The following is a 15003-nucleotide window of genomic DNA, read 5'->3' as shown; positions in this document are numbered from 1 at the left end:
TGTTAAACATCTTTAATCTTGATACACAAACTGAATCTTTAATGCAAATGCCCATTCATTTTATTCATTGTTGAAATGAACTGACTTCTATTATTGATCTTGTAGTAATGTTGTGTTGTTCACATCACTGCTGAATGCCATCATTTCAATCTCCTTATAATCTTCATCACTTTATTTGTGTTGTTAGTTGCGTGTGATAGCCTGAGATAAATTGTGTATCACAAAACTAGTGTGTCAGGGGTCAGTGGGTCAACAAATATTATATTTAGTTCATTTTATTTATGTAGATCTCATTTAAAACTCTGATTGGTGATTTGCATTTCCCCATAGTTTTATTTACACTTGTTTATTTTCTATATTGTTTATATCAACTTTGGTTTTGAAATCTCTTGACAATATTGTAATTGTTAACAGTCATGCTAATAAAGTTGTGACCTGAATATCCAGGTTGTGTGCGTGTGTGCCTTTATGGGGCCCTAAGCTGAATTTTATGTGGGGCCCCCCGGTGTCCCCAATACAACTATTGTTAATGCTTGATTATTCACTTCAAATATAAATCTAACACACCCATTATTGATTCTATTTGTTGTTGCTCTCTTTATAAAAGACACAAACACCTTGTATTACAAGCATATTGTGATTGTTAAAACATTTGATAACAATTTCAGTATTCAATTTTAGGTGAACAGTCCATTTAAATTTTAGGCAGAAAAGGGGTATCACATCTGAATTTTAGTAATCTGAAATTTCACAGTATAAATTGAAGGACAATTAGCAGTTTCAGATGAGGATTGGAGGTTCACACTATTCCTATAAATACATTATAAACTTATACAGTATAAATGGTTAATGCATACACATTTAACACCAGTGGAATTAAATAGATACATACTGTATGTCTGGTACGTTTTTAATGTATGAGATGTGTCCCCTGACAGGTTTGTTGTCGTATCATTAATGACTGTCTTTATATCAGCTATAAGAAATCTGTAGATGTGTTCACTGTCATGAACGTGGGAGGAAGAACCCAATTGCAGGCAGCGGGGATGAAGGGGTTAACAAAAGATATTTATTATAATAAAACACAAAACAAAGACCCACGGTGGGGTATAACAAGACAAGCGGGGTAATGACAGGACATAGACTAACTATCACTAAACTGAAATAAACAACATTAGACAAACTAGACTGAAAACTTACTAACATGACTGGGGTTTTCACAGCAAACAGGAATGCAGCAGTACACAGGAAATTCACACAGCAAACACACCAAACACAATGACCGAACACAGGACAATGAAACATGAGGGTATTATATAGGGAAGACAGACAAAGGATAACGACACGGGGCAGGTGTTGGTAATTAAACACTCAGGGAAAGATAACAAGGAAACGAGATGGCGGGAACAGAGACGAGACACTGGAGAGAACTTATATTATTGTCAAAAGGACAATAATATGTTTCTCTCCACACATAACCAAAGGCTTTGTCATGACTCTGCTACAGGACTAAGAAAAACATGACTAAATGAAGCAGGGCCATGACAGAAGCCCCCCCTTTAATGAGCACCTCCAGGTGCTCACCAAGGCGTAGACGGACGAGACAAGACCAACTGAGACAGTGATAAAAACCAGACAAACATGGTGAACAAGACAAGGGGCAGACAAGACAACAAGACCAAGGGATTGGGGTGACTTAACAAAAATAACAAACAAGGGAGGGGGGGAGGGGCCAAACACTGGCTCATGGGAGGCAGTCCATGGGGGAGGGGAGAAGGGGGAACAGTCCCAGTCCCCGGCTGCGCTCGAGGGCGCGGAGTCCAGGGGGGGACAGTCTTTGGCCCTGGGGGTCTCCCAGGGATCGGCTTGGCTGCCGGACTGGAGGCCGGCTGGACCGGGCTGGACGCCGGCTGGAAGACCGGCTGGATCACCGGACTGGACGCCGGCTGGATCACCGGACTGGACGCCGGCTGGATCACCGGACTGGACGCCAGCTGGATCACCGGACTGGACTACGGCTGCTGCACCGGCAGGGAGGGAAGTCCGCGCTGCCCGCTGCTGCCTCATTCTCCTCAGTCTGGCCACCCGCCCGGCTGCAAGTAGAAGGCAAACGGTACCATTGGCTCCGGGTTGGAGTCCTCCGAGGATGACGCCCAGGACTCTCGCCTTCCCCGCTTCCCACCGAGGCTGACTGGTGGTAGGGAGGCTGCAGGAGGTGAGGAGGATGACGGCGTGGAGTTCCCCAAGGTGAGAGTACCCACCACACGGTCCCCCGGAATGGACGCCCGACCGGGATGAGAGGAGATTGGATGATTGCTGGGAGAGGAGTCTTTGCCACACTCCTCTCGAAGCTGCAACCGTTCCACTAACTGTGGGAATGGCTGGTAAACCAACTCCTCCCGCTCCGGAAAAGATGGTGGGTCATCCATCCCGGCCATGAGGTAGGCACTCACCAGCACCTCGGGGACGGATGCCTTCCTGGCCTCGACCTCCTGCGCATAGTCCAGTAAAGGCCGATGGCACTGGGCCGGGAACGGGCCACCTCTGGCATGTGACTGGGAGGCTAATGCCTCCCACCCTACTGGGTTGCCGGTACATGGCCACCGGCTGGTTGGGAGCCTGTCCATGGGCTGCCTGCTGGGTTCATTTATGGCTTGTGGATTATGTCACGATGGTGCGGCGGGAAGAACCCAAATGCAGGCAGACAGTAAAGGGTTAACAAGAAATATTTATTTTACACAAAACACGCAAAACAAAAACCCACAGTGGGGAACAAAACACGATAATAAATGGAGGAATAAAACAGGCTCATAAACGCACTAACCTAAAATAAAAAGACTAAGGACCACACTGAAAAAACTACAATAAACTAACAGACACTAAACTCACGGAACAGGAACACACAGCACTAGGCACGGAATCAAGCACGAACAGGCATGAATACAATACACGGTACAATCCACAAGCACAGGACAAAGAAACAAGAGGGTATATATAGGCAAGACAAACGAGGGATAACGACACAGGGCAGGTGTGGGTAATGAAACACTACCTTGGAAGGATAACAAGGAAACGAGATGGCGGGAACAGAGACGAGACACTGGAGAGAATGTGTATTATTGTCAAAAGGACAATAATATGTTTCTCTCCACACATAACCAAAGACTTTGTCTTGACTCTGCTACAGGACCAAGAAAAACATGATTAAATGAAGCAGAGCCATGACAGTTGGGTTCAGGTTCAATACCACCATTTTTCAACAAACAAATACAGGAATATATTCAATGAAGGTAGTGCTGGGTGTGGCGTGCTTGATGTACACGTGTCCTATCTTGGTGACTTCAATAAACAAAATAATTTGAAAAATGAAAACATACTTGCATATGTATGTTGCAGATTCGTATACATATGGGACATTTGCATAAATGCAGGACTCACAAGAAAAAAACGTATAGAAAGCCTTTCTCTTTTAGGCCATTTGAATGGCATGTACGGTTTGATGCGACACCTTTACTGTGTTTGAACATCATGTGTCAGATTAACTGTCCATGATTAAAGTGGTAATGACATATAACCATCACACATCATCAACTCATGGTTGGTTTTATTTTGTTTCATCCTTCATGCACCGGCACAGGATGCATCCTTAATTTGAACTGATCTTCTTAACAAAACATCCCTAAACAAAACAGGCCTAAGTAGCTGACAGGCGGAAGTTTTAACGCTCTGTGAGCATGCTTCAGCTGTGAACTCAAATGACACGGTGCATTTTTTTAAGCATCTGTTGTGTAACCGTTCTCTGCTGTTCCAGATACAGATGACTTCTCATTCACTTTTGATTTCTGCTCATAAATTGTTGTTATTTGGTCTCTGGGTTTAAATCGTCCGTATGAAAGTGTCTTTATTCTGAACTCATAACACAAACATGATGAGAGTGGTTAGTAACAAAACATTCTGTCAGTCTTTCACTGGCTTGTGTTCATGATTGAAATGAACGTTGTCTTGTTTAAAGCTGTTTCCTTTATGTTTATCTGCTGGTTTCCAGGTGAGAGCACAACATTTCCATGAGCATTTCCGTGACTCCAGATTTGATTTGCAAATAAGACTTGAAATGACAAAGGTGAGTTAAGAAAAGCGTTTTAGAGGTCCAGTGGTGTCACGCACATTGATCAACAGTGAAAGTGTGGTGAGGGTGGAGCGAGTCAAATGTCCAGAGGGATGTGTTGATGTATAGCTAGAAGAGTGAAGAAGAGAGGAGTGAAATCTTCATGTGTAAGTTCTGCTCATAACCCAGAAGAAACTCAATTCTCTTCTCTTCTCCTTTCTCATATTCCTTTTGTTCAGCAGAGACATGGACAAACTCATTCATCTGATCTTACTCTCTGGTGAGTACACCTCACATCATCATCTCAACATCATACATGCTGTCACTCATTCTTCATGCAAATCTTTAAATGTTAAGAAAAAACACTTCCAACGGCTTCATGACAATCTTAAATTAATGCATTTCTTTTTTCAACAGGTCTTGTTTCCAGTCAGGAAAATTTAGACCTATTAGAAGGTAAAACATTTAACTGGATACGAGTTAAATATGACCAATTTACATTAAGATGACAGATTTAACCATTTAACCATCTTAACCATCAGCAAGGACATACTGTGAAAGAATAAAAAAAAGCATGTTTATAATCAGTTCACCCTAAACTAAGCTGTCAGACAGAATGAATTGAATGATTAATTGTCTTGGATTTCCCTTTCAGAGAATTTAGCATTAATGGGAACGGCTACACAGAGCCCCATATATTCTCCGTACACCGCTGAAAGATCTAGTGATGGTTTTTATGGACCCTGCTCCATTACAGCACATGAAATGAGCCCATGGTGGAGGCTGGATCTCCTAAATTCTTACAATATTAGTACCGTGGTCATTACTAACAATAGACACTGCTGTCCTGAACAAACCAACGGAGCAGAGATTCGCATCGGAAACTCGCTGGAAAACAATGGAAGCAGTAACGCCATGTAAAGATCAAATTAAATGCAATCACACTTTTATTAACTGACTGTTTTGATGAATTATATGCAGTATGTTTCTGGTCTCTCTCTCTCTCTAGATGTGCTGTGATTTCTGGTCTTTCAAAGGGTTCTTCTGTCAATTACTCGTGTAATGGAACGGAGGGACGTTATGTAAATGTGGTCATGACTGGACGAACGTCTCATCTCACTCTGTGTGAGGTGGAGGTCTATACAACAGGTAATTTCTGTCTGTTCTGTGTAAGCGCTGGGAAGTTTGGTTTATTTTAAGACTTCAACTACATTATCATAACATAATGTGACACATAGTTTACTACATACCCTTTGGTCAATTTTGGCAAATCGCTGAGTGTGATGTGATAGCCTCGGTCTACCTGTTGTCTTGGTCTCATCAAAACTCGCTTCCACCACCTGCTGGTGAAATAGTGAAAGTCGTATTTTAAAACACCGCTTAAATATGTAAACATGTTGAATTGAAGAACCTTACAATGCAAACACTGTTAATGCAATGCTTTTTTCATTCAGTGCTATTCAGCACCTTTTTTTTGCTTCAAAAACATTTGTCACTATTTTACTTCCATACATAGTATACATAAAACAATCAGAAAAGCTTTTACAAAACGTGTTGTTTGTGAACAGCGGCATGTTTAAACCTGATATTAAGATATTAGGATCACAAAGGAGACAAATACCCGTTCACACCTGGGGCCAGATTTACTGACAGCTTGCGTCAGCGCAAACACCTCATTTGGCCTAAATAAACTACTGTGGGTATTTACTAAAGACAGGCAGTGAAAACAAGCGCTGAAAAGGCGTGGACACAGCTGTTTTTGCGATTGACTTTTTTGCATATGCATTTGTAGGAGTTTCCTCTTCAGACCAGGGCCGGATTATCCAATGGGCATTATGGGCACAGGCCCAGGGGCCCATGCGTGCTTGGGGCCCAAGAAAGGGGGAGAAAATGTTTTCGCTATATTCATTCTGCCGTGTGCCTCTCTGGCCGCACACACGCAAGTGCGCACACAAAACCGTGTTTCTAACGTACGCAAGTCTGTCTCTTGATTTAGTAACTTTTACAAGCCCTTTAGCAGCTTTTGTTCAGAAGCACAATGCGATAAATCAAGCGACTTTCCGATAAACTTTAGCTTTCAGTGGGAAAATGTCCCCCGCGAGCGCAAGGTCTCTCTTTCCCCGCGCAGGGATCATCTCATTGAGCGGCAGGAAGAAGCAGCACATTCCACAGGTGACTCCTGAATGAAATGAGTACAAAACAGCGTTTCCAACAACCTGTCACTGTTATCCACTGTTTGAATGTGTACACATGAACCCATTTCGTCTGTGAATATGCACATGGTTACCATGACAGAGGCTGTGTGAAAGAATGTAGCCAAAATCGCCGCTTTTTATAAAAACTGAAAAGATGTAAATGAGAACGGCTTTATTGTTGTGAATATAAGATATAGGTTAAGTTAGAATACCCTCACGGTTGTCTTTAAAATCTTAAAAAGGTAAGAGGGTTTTTTTTTACATGGATTTGGTGTGTCTTCGCCAATAATTAATTTTATATTGATATAATGTTGATCAGGTCTAACTGCCTTATGCCTAGTTATTAGAAAATCCAGAGTGCTTTTACATACATTGCAAAATGTTTACTTACACAGACTCAGTATACACAGTATAACTAAAATTCGTTAATGCCGTTTACCATTACACGCTTACATAAGAACGTGAGTCGCGAAGTGCTTGTTACACAAATAAAGTTGAACAAATGGACAAATTACTCTTATAGTATAATCATTGACAAAGTCTGCCCTTTTATTCTTAGAAAAATGAATATGTTTATGCATGTGGGGGGGGGGTCTACAAGACACTTGTGCCCAGGGGCCCCTGAATTCTTAATCCGGGCCTGCTTCAGACACAAACCACAAACTTTATGGGAAGAGAGTATTTAAATGAATCACGCAACGTGATTTACTAGGGTTTGTGCTAAAAGGTTTTCCTAACAAAATCAATTAAGTATCTTGAACGAAGGTTTTTTAGTAACAGGAATCAATTTATTATTTTGCGTATGCTGAACAAAATTAGACAAAAATTGTAACTGTCCAAAAACATTTATTTTACTGGACTTAGATATTAAAGTTTTGGTCAAAATGTGGCAAAATATTTTTTCCCATTTTAACAAACTGTGTTCCTAGCATTCATTGTGCCGTGTTCAATTTAACAGTTCAACTTAACAAATATTACAGTTTTAGTGTTTGCACTGCAGATATTATTAATGCTGTTGTTGTTGAAATCGCTAGTCGCCTGATGTATATAGATGTGTTATTTAATGAACGATGGGTTTTTTAAAGGTCACCATGTTTGAGGTTTGTGTGTTCAGCATTCATGCCACCACTAAAAGTGGCTTCAACACAACTGTGTGAGCAGTTACTTGACAACTGTTTTGATTAAAGTGTTGATATTATGTTATCAAATAATAAAATATGAATTTCTCTAATCTTCTAAGTTAAGTGGACTTAAAGTCGTAGTTGAGAGAACTTATAAAACTGCTTGTGACGTAATTAAACAAGCTGGATCAACTATTTTTTTCTATGTGTAGTAACTCTAGGGGAAATCAGGGAAGTGCAGGCTTAACATTGTTTTGTGTGTTGACGCTGTTGTCGGTATATGCTTGAACATTTCAAACCCCTTCACTTGGAGGGCTCTATGGCAGCTATGTCTAATAATACCTGACCATAAGAAATGAGACAAGAATTTGCTAATCATTCAAATGATTGTGTTATGTAATTATTTTTGTGTAGTCTTGATCAGTTGACAGTCAGAATACATACAGTAGTGCCCTCTAAATGGCGGCAATAGAAAATGATGATTAGCCAATATCTTTCATATAACATTAAACTACTCTTACTTAACATAATTATCTTCTGGGTTCAAAGTTGTCAATCATTTTGAGTTTCAGTAGTATTGAACCCTCAGTGTAGACATGCAGTTTTCAGAAATTTGGTTTTGAGCATTGTAACATGTAACATGATTGTAACATGTTTGGTATCTGACTGGAGAAAAGACAAACTGAAACTTTGAAGACGGTTCATACAAGACTAGGAGCAGTCATATATTGTCAACCTAAAACATTGATTTGTGTTTCTCTTTTTTGTTGTATTTTTAGAGAATATAGCATTAAAAGGGAAAGCTACACAATCATCTGTATTTAACAATTGGGTACCTGAAAATGCCATAGACGGTAGAAGAAGTGCCAGTGATACTTCCACAACCTGCTCTGGCACAGCCAGTGAAACTGACTCATGGTGGAGGTTGGATCTCTTGAATATTTACAACATTAGAACTGTAGTCGTCACAATGAGACAACACTGCTGTACTTGGCACATCAACGGAGCAGAGATTCGTATCGGAAACTCACTGGAAAACAATGGAAACAACAATTCCATGTAAAGTTATTCATGAAATCACTTCAACACTTCTGATTGGTTTGTTTGAACAGTTGTATGGATTCTCTCTCTCTCACCGTACTTCTCTCTAGATGTGCTGTGATTTCTAAGGTTCCAGCAGGTGTTCCTGTCATTTATTCATGTCATGGGATGGAGGGTCGTTATGTGAATGTGGTCTTGCCTGCATTGCAGAATCTGACTGTGTGTGAGGTGGAGGTCTATGAAACAGGTAATTATCTCACGATGATGTCAGGTAAAAAACGGTGGTGCAGTGATACTTATGTAATGCAGTCACAGTCTAGAACACGCCTCATTCAGAATCAATCTGTGTTTTTATAAAGTTGAAGGATAAACCTCTTGTTTGTTTGCGAAAGGTTGCCACACTTAGAGGCTGTTTACACAAGACCGTTTTCAACGGAAAATTGAAAACTTTTGTGTGTTTTGGCTGTTCATTTACACGACAACAGTGTTTTCCAAAAACGATGACGTCATGGGCATGCATATTACGCCTTCAGTCTGTAGGCATGCGCAAGTATTCCCGAAACAATAATGGAGGCTCCCATGCTGCGTGTTTGTGCTGCATGATCATTTCTCCATCAATAAGTAGATTTGCTGCACCACAACAATCAGCGGAGACATGTGCTGCGTCCCAATTTGCACACTATCCGTCCTCAATAGTATTCGAAAATAGAATTAGTATGTCCCAAATCATAGTATGCTGAAATGAATATCCTCAAAGTACCCGAATGGTCTACTGTTTCCGGTCAAATTTGAAGTTTGAATCCATGGACACATAACGGCTGATATTACCCACAACTCACCGCGAGAGGGCGGAGTTTAGTGATGCTACACTGCATTAATAAAATTAAATAAAAGATGCTTCGCTAAATTAATAAATGTTAGTATACAGTAAACATAACATACGAAATACTGAATGAACAAACACTTAAATGCAAGGAAGAGCTGTATTTTGATGTTTGTGACAGTTCACAGTGGATCACAGTGTCTTCTAGGCAACAACGGCCACTTCCGTTTTGCGTTAGTATGTCCCAGTGCGTGCGTACAGTTTTGCTACGCATTAAAATGTATATACTTTTACATGACAAAAACATACATTTTGGCCTGTTTGATTGGTCAGTTTGCTTGATGCTGTCAGCATCCTCGGGCATTACTTGTGTGCCTGTGCTACCACGCATGAAAGAAACAAAATCTTTTATCACTTGTTACAGTCGTTTGGAGTAGATTTCCGAGGAAGCACATACCTCCTCAACAGACTGACTCAAATCACTAGTGCACAGTTTCTAACGTTCTGCGTTCAAAATGATCTTTTGTTTTTGATGTTATTGACAGTTTACATTTATTTTGTGTCATCTGACATCTGATTGTTTTAGCTGTGGGTCTGTCAGACGGGAAAGACTCTAATGGTGTTCTAATGTCTGTTTTTTATAGAGAATTTAGCATCTAAAGGAACGGCTACACAGTCATCCTCATATACCCCCTGGGTAGCCAAAAGCGCTGCAGATGGTCAAAAATTTGATTCAGTCTGCTCCATTACAGCATATGAAAGCAACTCATGGTGGAGGATGGATCTTCTGGATTATTATTATGTTGGAACAGTGATCATCAGTAACAGAGGAGACTGCTGTCCTGATCAAACCAACGGAGCAGAGATTCGTATTGGAAACTCACTGGAAAACGACGGAAACAACAATCCCATGTAAAGTTTTCTATAAGGTCACACCATGTCTACACAGGATGCGACACGACAACCTGCTTGTTCTTAATGGGTTTGTCGTGTTGCGCTGCATTGCACCACATCCAGTGTGGACTACTGTTCTATTGTCTTTTGTCGTGACACGCCCCTCCGGTGTTGACGCGGTGTCATAGAGAAGATTTGATGAATTGATCTGAACAGGTGCACTGATTCTCTTTCCTGATCTTTCTCTCTCTCTCTGTAGATGTGCTTTGATTTCTGATCTTGCAGTACGTTCTACTGTCAGTTATTCATGTCATGGGATGGAGGGACGTTATGTGAATGTGGTCATGACCGGACGTACATCTCATCTCACTCTGTGTGAAGTGGAGGTCTATAAAAAAGGTATAGGCTGATTTATGATAGACTTTCATTCACTTCACAAATGTACTGAATTATAGAGCCTCTGAAAAAGTCTCATCATCCGTGTTTAGTTTCTTGGGAATGAAGTGCAACACTTTATTATGAATAGTCTATGACACGCAAGATTCAGTTGATTAAGAAATGTTGTCGTTGTAAGGGGTCCTAGAGTTCGGGAACTTGACCCTTAGCCGGAAGTTTGATTGACACGCCATCTGACCAATCATAACGCCAACATCATGCACCCCTGTTGCTATTCGCCATTTTGTCTGACAATCAAAAGTAAACCGGCTGCGTACTACTGTATGTGGTTTTAAATAGCCGTCACGATTCTTGCTTGTCGTCACACTGTACGAACATGATCCCGTAATGTTTTTAAAGCAACAGTTTAGGCAAAAATGAAAATTCTGTCATCATTTACTCACCTTCGAGTTGTTCCAAATCTGTATCAATTTCTTTGTTCTGATAAACACAGAGAAAGATATTTGGAAGAATGCTTATAACCAGACAGATTTTGCCCCCATTGACTCTCACAGTAGGAAAAAATATCTTCTTTTGTTCTTTTGAACACAAAAGAAGATATTTTGAAGAATGCAGGAAAGCAAACAGCTCTGGGGCACCATTGACTACCGTTGTCGTTTTTTTCCTACTAAGGTAGTCAATGGAGTCAAAGAACTGTTCGGTTACAAGCATTCGTCCAAATATCTTTCTCTCTTTTCAACCAAACAAAGACATTTATACAGATTTGGAACAACTAGAGAGTATTTCATGACAGTATCTTCATTTTGGGGTGAAATCTTCCCTTTAATCACACTCACACAAAGAAGACTCGTCCAGAGTTTTCCCTCACACATTCCCTCATTGCCGGATGAGAAGCCGCACAACAGGACTCCATCTCAATACTTCTCAATACGTACCCTAAACCTGTCAGAAACCAGTGCCGCTAACCTCATGTTATGGCATAAAGCAAGCACACTATAGGCTACTACAGTAGTTAACTAACGCTAGCTAGGATGACTTAGAATGTGATGTTATACAAACTCATTTTTTTAATGATGATAATAGTGAATAAGAGCTACCCAGCATTACAGGAACAGTGTTGCTCCTCAGTGTTGTGATTCTTAATCAGCAGGTGATGCCGTAGCCTTATTTTGTTTACATCATTCTGAGTCATGTTCACATTTCAAATACATATTGCAGACCTTATTATTGCTTTTGGCTGGAAATAACACATTTTTTTCCAAAAATAATTATTTCAGAATAATCATTACATAGTGCTTTGGCTGATGCCGGATGCAGCAAAACGGGGCGGGCTTTGTAGAATATCAGTTCTATTATATTTAAAATGACCTTAGCTTCAGTAGTCTGATATGAGCCATGTTCTATGATTCAAGGAGTAAAATGATTAAAATGTTTTATATATTTATCTTTTGTGTCTCATAGAAAACGTTTATCAGACTACAGAGCTGCTTTAGAACGTCCATCAGTAATAAAAGATTCATCTTTTTTGATGATTGTTGCAGTGTAAAAGTGATGAATTTGTTAGGATTTACGTTTTTGAACTTTCTGCTTTGATACCATCTTGTGATATTTTCCTCAAATACCACTGTTTCAATTTGTGCTGTGTAATTGTTTATTTTTTTTGTTTTTAGTCTTTCATAAGAGAAAAACCTTTCTGAGGCTGAAGTTCTCCTCCAGTGTTGATGCAGCTGCTGAGAGAGACAAAATCCTCCATCAGGTGAGAGTCTTAAAATACAAAAGTAAACGTGATGATTTAAGAGAGAAGTGACATATGAGAGTGTTTGATGTGTGTAAATATATGAGATGAGTGTTGATGAGAGAATGAGAAATGACAGTATAAATGAAATCTTTGATGAATTTTAGCTGCAGTCTGCTCTGGCATCACACATCTCTGATTTTAATCTGTCCTGGACACAACTACCCAAGAAAGAAGAGGAACAGAAGGAGGACGGAGGCAAGTACACACACTTTAACACACTGTCTACAGTACACGTGAGCGGCGCAATGTGAGCGACAAAAGACTTTAGAACTATAAGCAAATTCTGTCCCCACTGGATTCAACGTGACAAACGCCGTGTTCTAAATGGTATCTATTAGTATAATATTAAATATATTTTTATTACCGAATGTATACGTTTGTGTATCTACTGTAAACGGTGCATTTTAATGGGTCTGTCCCACTGTCACTCTCTGTGATAAGACAATTAAAAGACACAAACGGGATGAATTTAAGAGTCTGAGTTCTCCCGAAATGAATACTAACATTAATATAAGGTTTTTAATTTCTTGCCACAATAGCACTTTATTGGACAACTTGAGGGTTCAAAGACAAAAACATTAAAGATGTTTCACTGAGACACTGATGACACTACAGTATGGTTTTCTGTGAAGCTACTTTGAAACCATGTTTATTAAAAAAAGGGCGATATAATTTACTGTATATCATTCATCATCATCTTTGACTCTGTGAAATAATCACTGTGTATAATCACAAGTGTAAAATCTAGCTCTGGTGATGTAACTTAAGCACCACAGCATCATTGAGTAAATAAACGTCATTCCAGAAATCATATGAATTCTGTCACAGATCCATCATTTAAATTGAATGCACAGACCTGCTGTGTTTATTTCATTCAGATTTTTATTGCATGTCACTATAGTTTGCGACTGCAAATATACTGTGTTTTATTAATAATTTGTTGAACTGAACTGGAAAAGATGCAACTATAGGTGGCTAACAATGCTTTTGGAAAATGCACCCCTGGTCTGCATTATAAAGTGTAATAATGAATAATATATAGAACATTTTTTTCTAAATGTACTTTGTTTTCTTTACAGGTACTTGTGTTTAACTTCATTAATCTGAATCTACAAACTGACTCTTTAATGCAAGTGCATTTTATTTATTTCTTTAATTCACTGATTTGCCTGGTCCTTCTCTACTATTGACGTCATGGTGTTCACATCACTGCTGAACTTGAATCTCATTATAGTCCTCATAACTATATTTCTGTTGTTAGTTGTGTAGTTGTGTGTCAAAGCCTGATAAAGTGTGTTGCACAACAGTAGTGTGTCATGGGCTCAAAATATATCATGTTAAGTTCATTTCACAGCAATTAATTTTACACATGTAAGATCCTTTTAAAAAAACTCTGATTAGAGATTTCTATTTCCCCAGTTATATTTGCACTTGTTTGTTTTCTATATAGCTGATATCTGTATTTTGTTTTTAAAAGCTTTTAAATCAATACTGTAAAACAGTCATGCTAATAAAGCTGTGACCTGCAAAACATGTTTTATCCAGTTTGTGGGATTGAGTTCATTGCATCTCTCTGTTGTTTCTTTTTATATGTCAATGGATTAGCAGCTTTCTGACAGACGAGCAGTAAACAGTGAGACATCAAACACTGGTGACCCACAGGGTTGTGTTTTCTCACCGTTGTTTTTATATTACCTGTAAATAACTGTACCTCCAAGAACCTTCTGTCAACCTCCTGCAGACACACAACTGTCTCATACATATAGAGGAGAGATTGAAAATGAGATATTAAATCTTTTAATATCTTTATATCTAATATAACATCATTGTCAAATTCTTAAATGTAAATCTACGAGACTGTTTAATGCAGCTCAGAGGGCCATTAATCCATGAATGGTATATCTTCAAGGTATCATCTTAATTTAGCATTTATATTTTGCCAGAGATCTCAACGTCAGACATGAAATAACTTGCATCTAAATGCGCTTTGAAAAAGCACGAGCAGTCTGTCCCTTCACGCGCACCGTAGTTCGGTTGGTTTAACTTTGGTTCCCTTTCTGTCGGTCTCTCGACGTTGTGTCGAACCGACAGAATGGAGTTTGTCTTGAGAACCTATCATCTTCTGGGTATTTAGAAAAGGCCAATGAAAATTGGCGAATGAAATTTGCATGACGGGCTCCTCCCCGGATGTCCGGGTATAAGAGGGAAGCCATTCATTCACCTTTTGTTCTTCAGAGCCTACACATCTGGTGAGCTTCTCTGCGATTTGGGTGATCATTCTTTCTGCTGGAATCTATGACGTGGACAGCGGACGGTCCCTTCCTGCAGTGACTCTCCCCTGGGCGTCTCGGCAGTTCCGGAGGTGTTCGAGCAAATTTCCTTTTCTAAAAGAGCAAATTTCTCCAGCGTGGCTTGTCCCGCTGTTCTCATGGGTGCAACACACTCATCGAGGAGGGGGACGGACACAATGCCTGCTTCCAGTACGCTGGGGCAGACGTTGTGGATACGTCCTGCCCGCACTGCGGGCGGTGACGATTCAGACGTTGCGTCACAGGTGGCTGTGTTCCCACGGGACTCAGCCACCACCTCGTTTGCTCCCCGTTCCGTGGCGGCAGGACTACGGCCCTGCC

General features: G+C 40.1%; 1 protein-coding gene across 1 annotated transcript; it reads left to right on the top strand.

The window, feature by feature from the left end:
• The first annotated feature begins 4157 nt into the window (after positions 1-4157).
• On the top strand, positions 4158-13894 carry LOC130553731 (uncharacterized). Its single transcript, XM_057332883.1, has 12 exons — positions 4158-4272; positions 4345-4385; positions 4523-4561; positions 4761-5022; positions 5115-5254; positions 8201-8480; positions 8573-8709; positions 9930-10197; positions 10439-10578; positions 12246-12331; positions 12478-12568; positions 13453-13894. The coding sequence occupies exons 2-12, from the start codon at positions 4352-4354 to the stop codon at positions 13464-13466; spliced, it is 1491 nt and encodes a 496-aa protein (XP_057188866.1). The 5' UTR covers positions 4158-4272; positions 4345-4351; the 3' UTR covers positions 13467-13894.
• The last annotated feature ends 1109 nt before the right edge of the window (positions 13895-15003 follow it).

The sequence above is a fragment of the Triplophysa rosa genome, linkage group LG1, assembly GCF_024868665.1.
Source record: "Triplophysa rosa linkage group LG1, Trosa_1v2, whole genome shotgun sequence".
Lineage (NCBI taxonomy): Eukaryota > Metazoa > Chordata > Actinopteri > Cypriniformes > Nemacheilidae > Triplophysa > Triplophysa rosa.
Note: the sequence above shows the minus strand (reverse complement) of the source record. Positions and strands in the feature narration are given on the sequence as shown.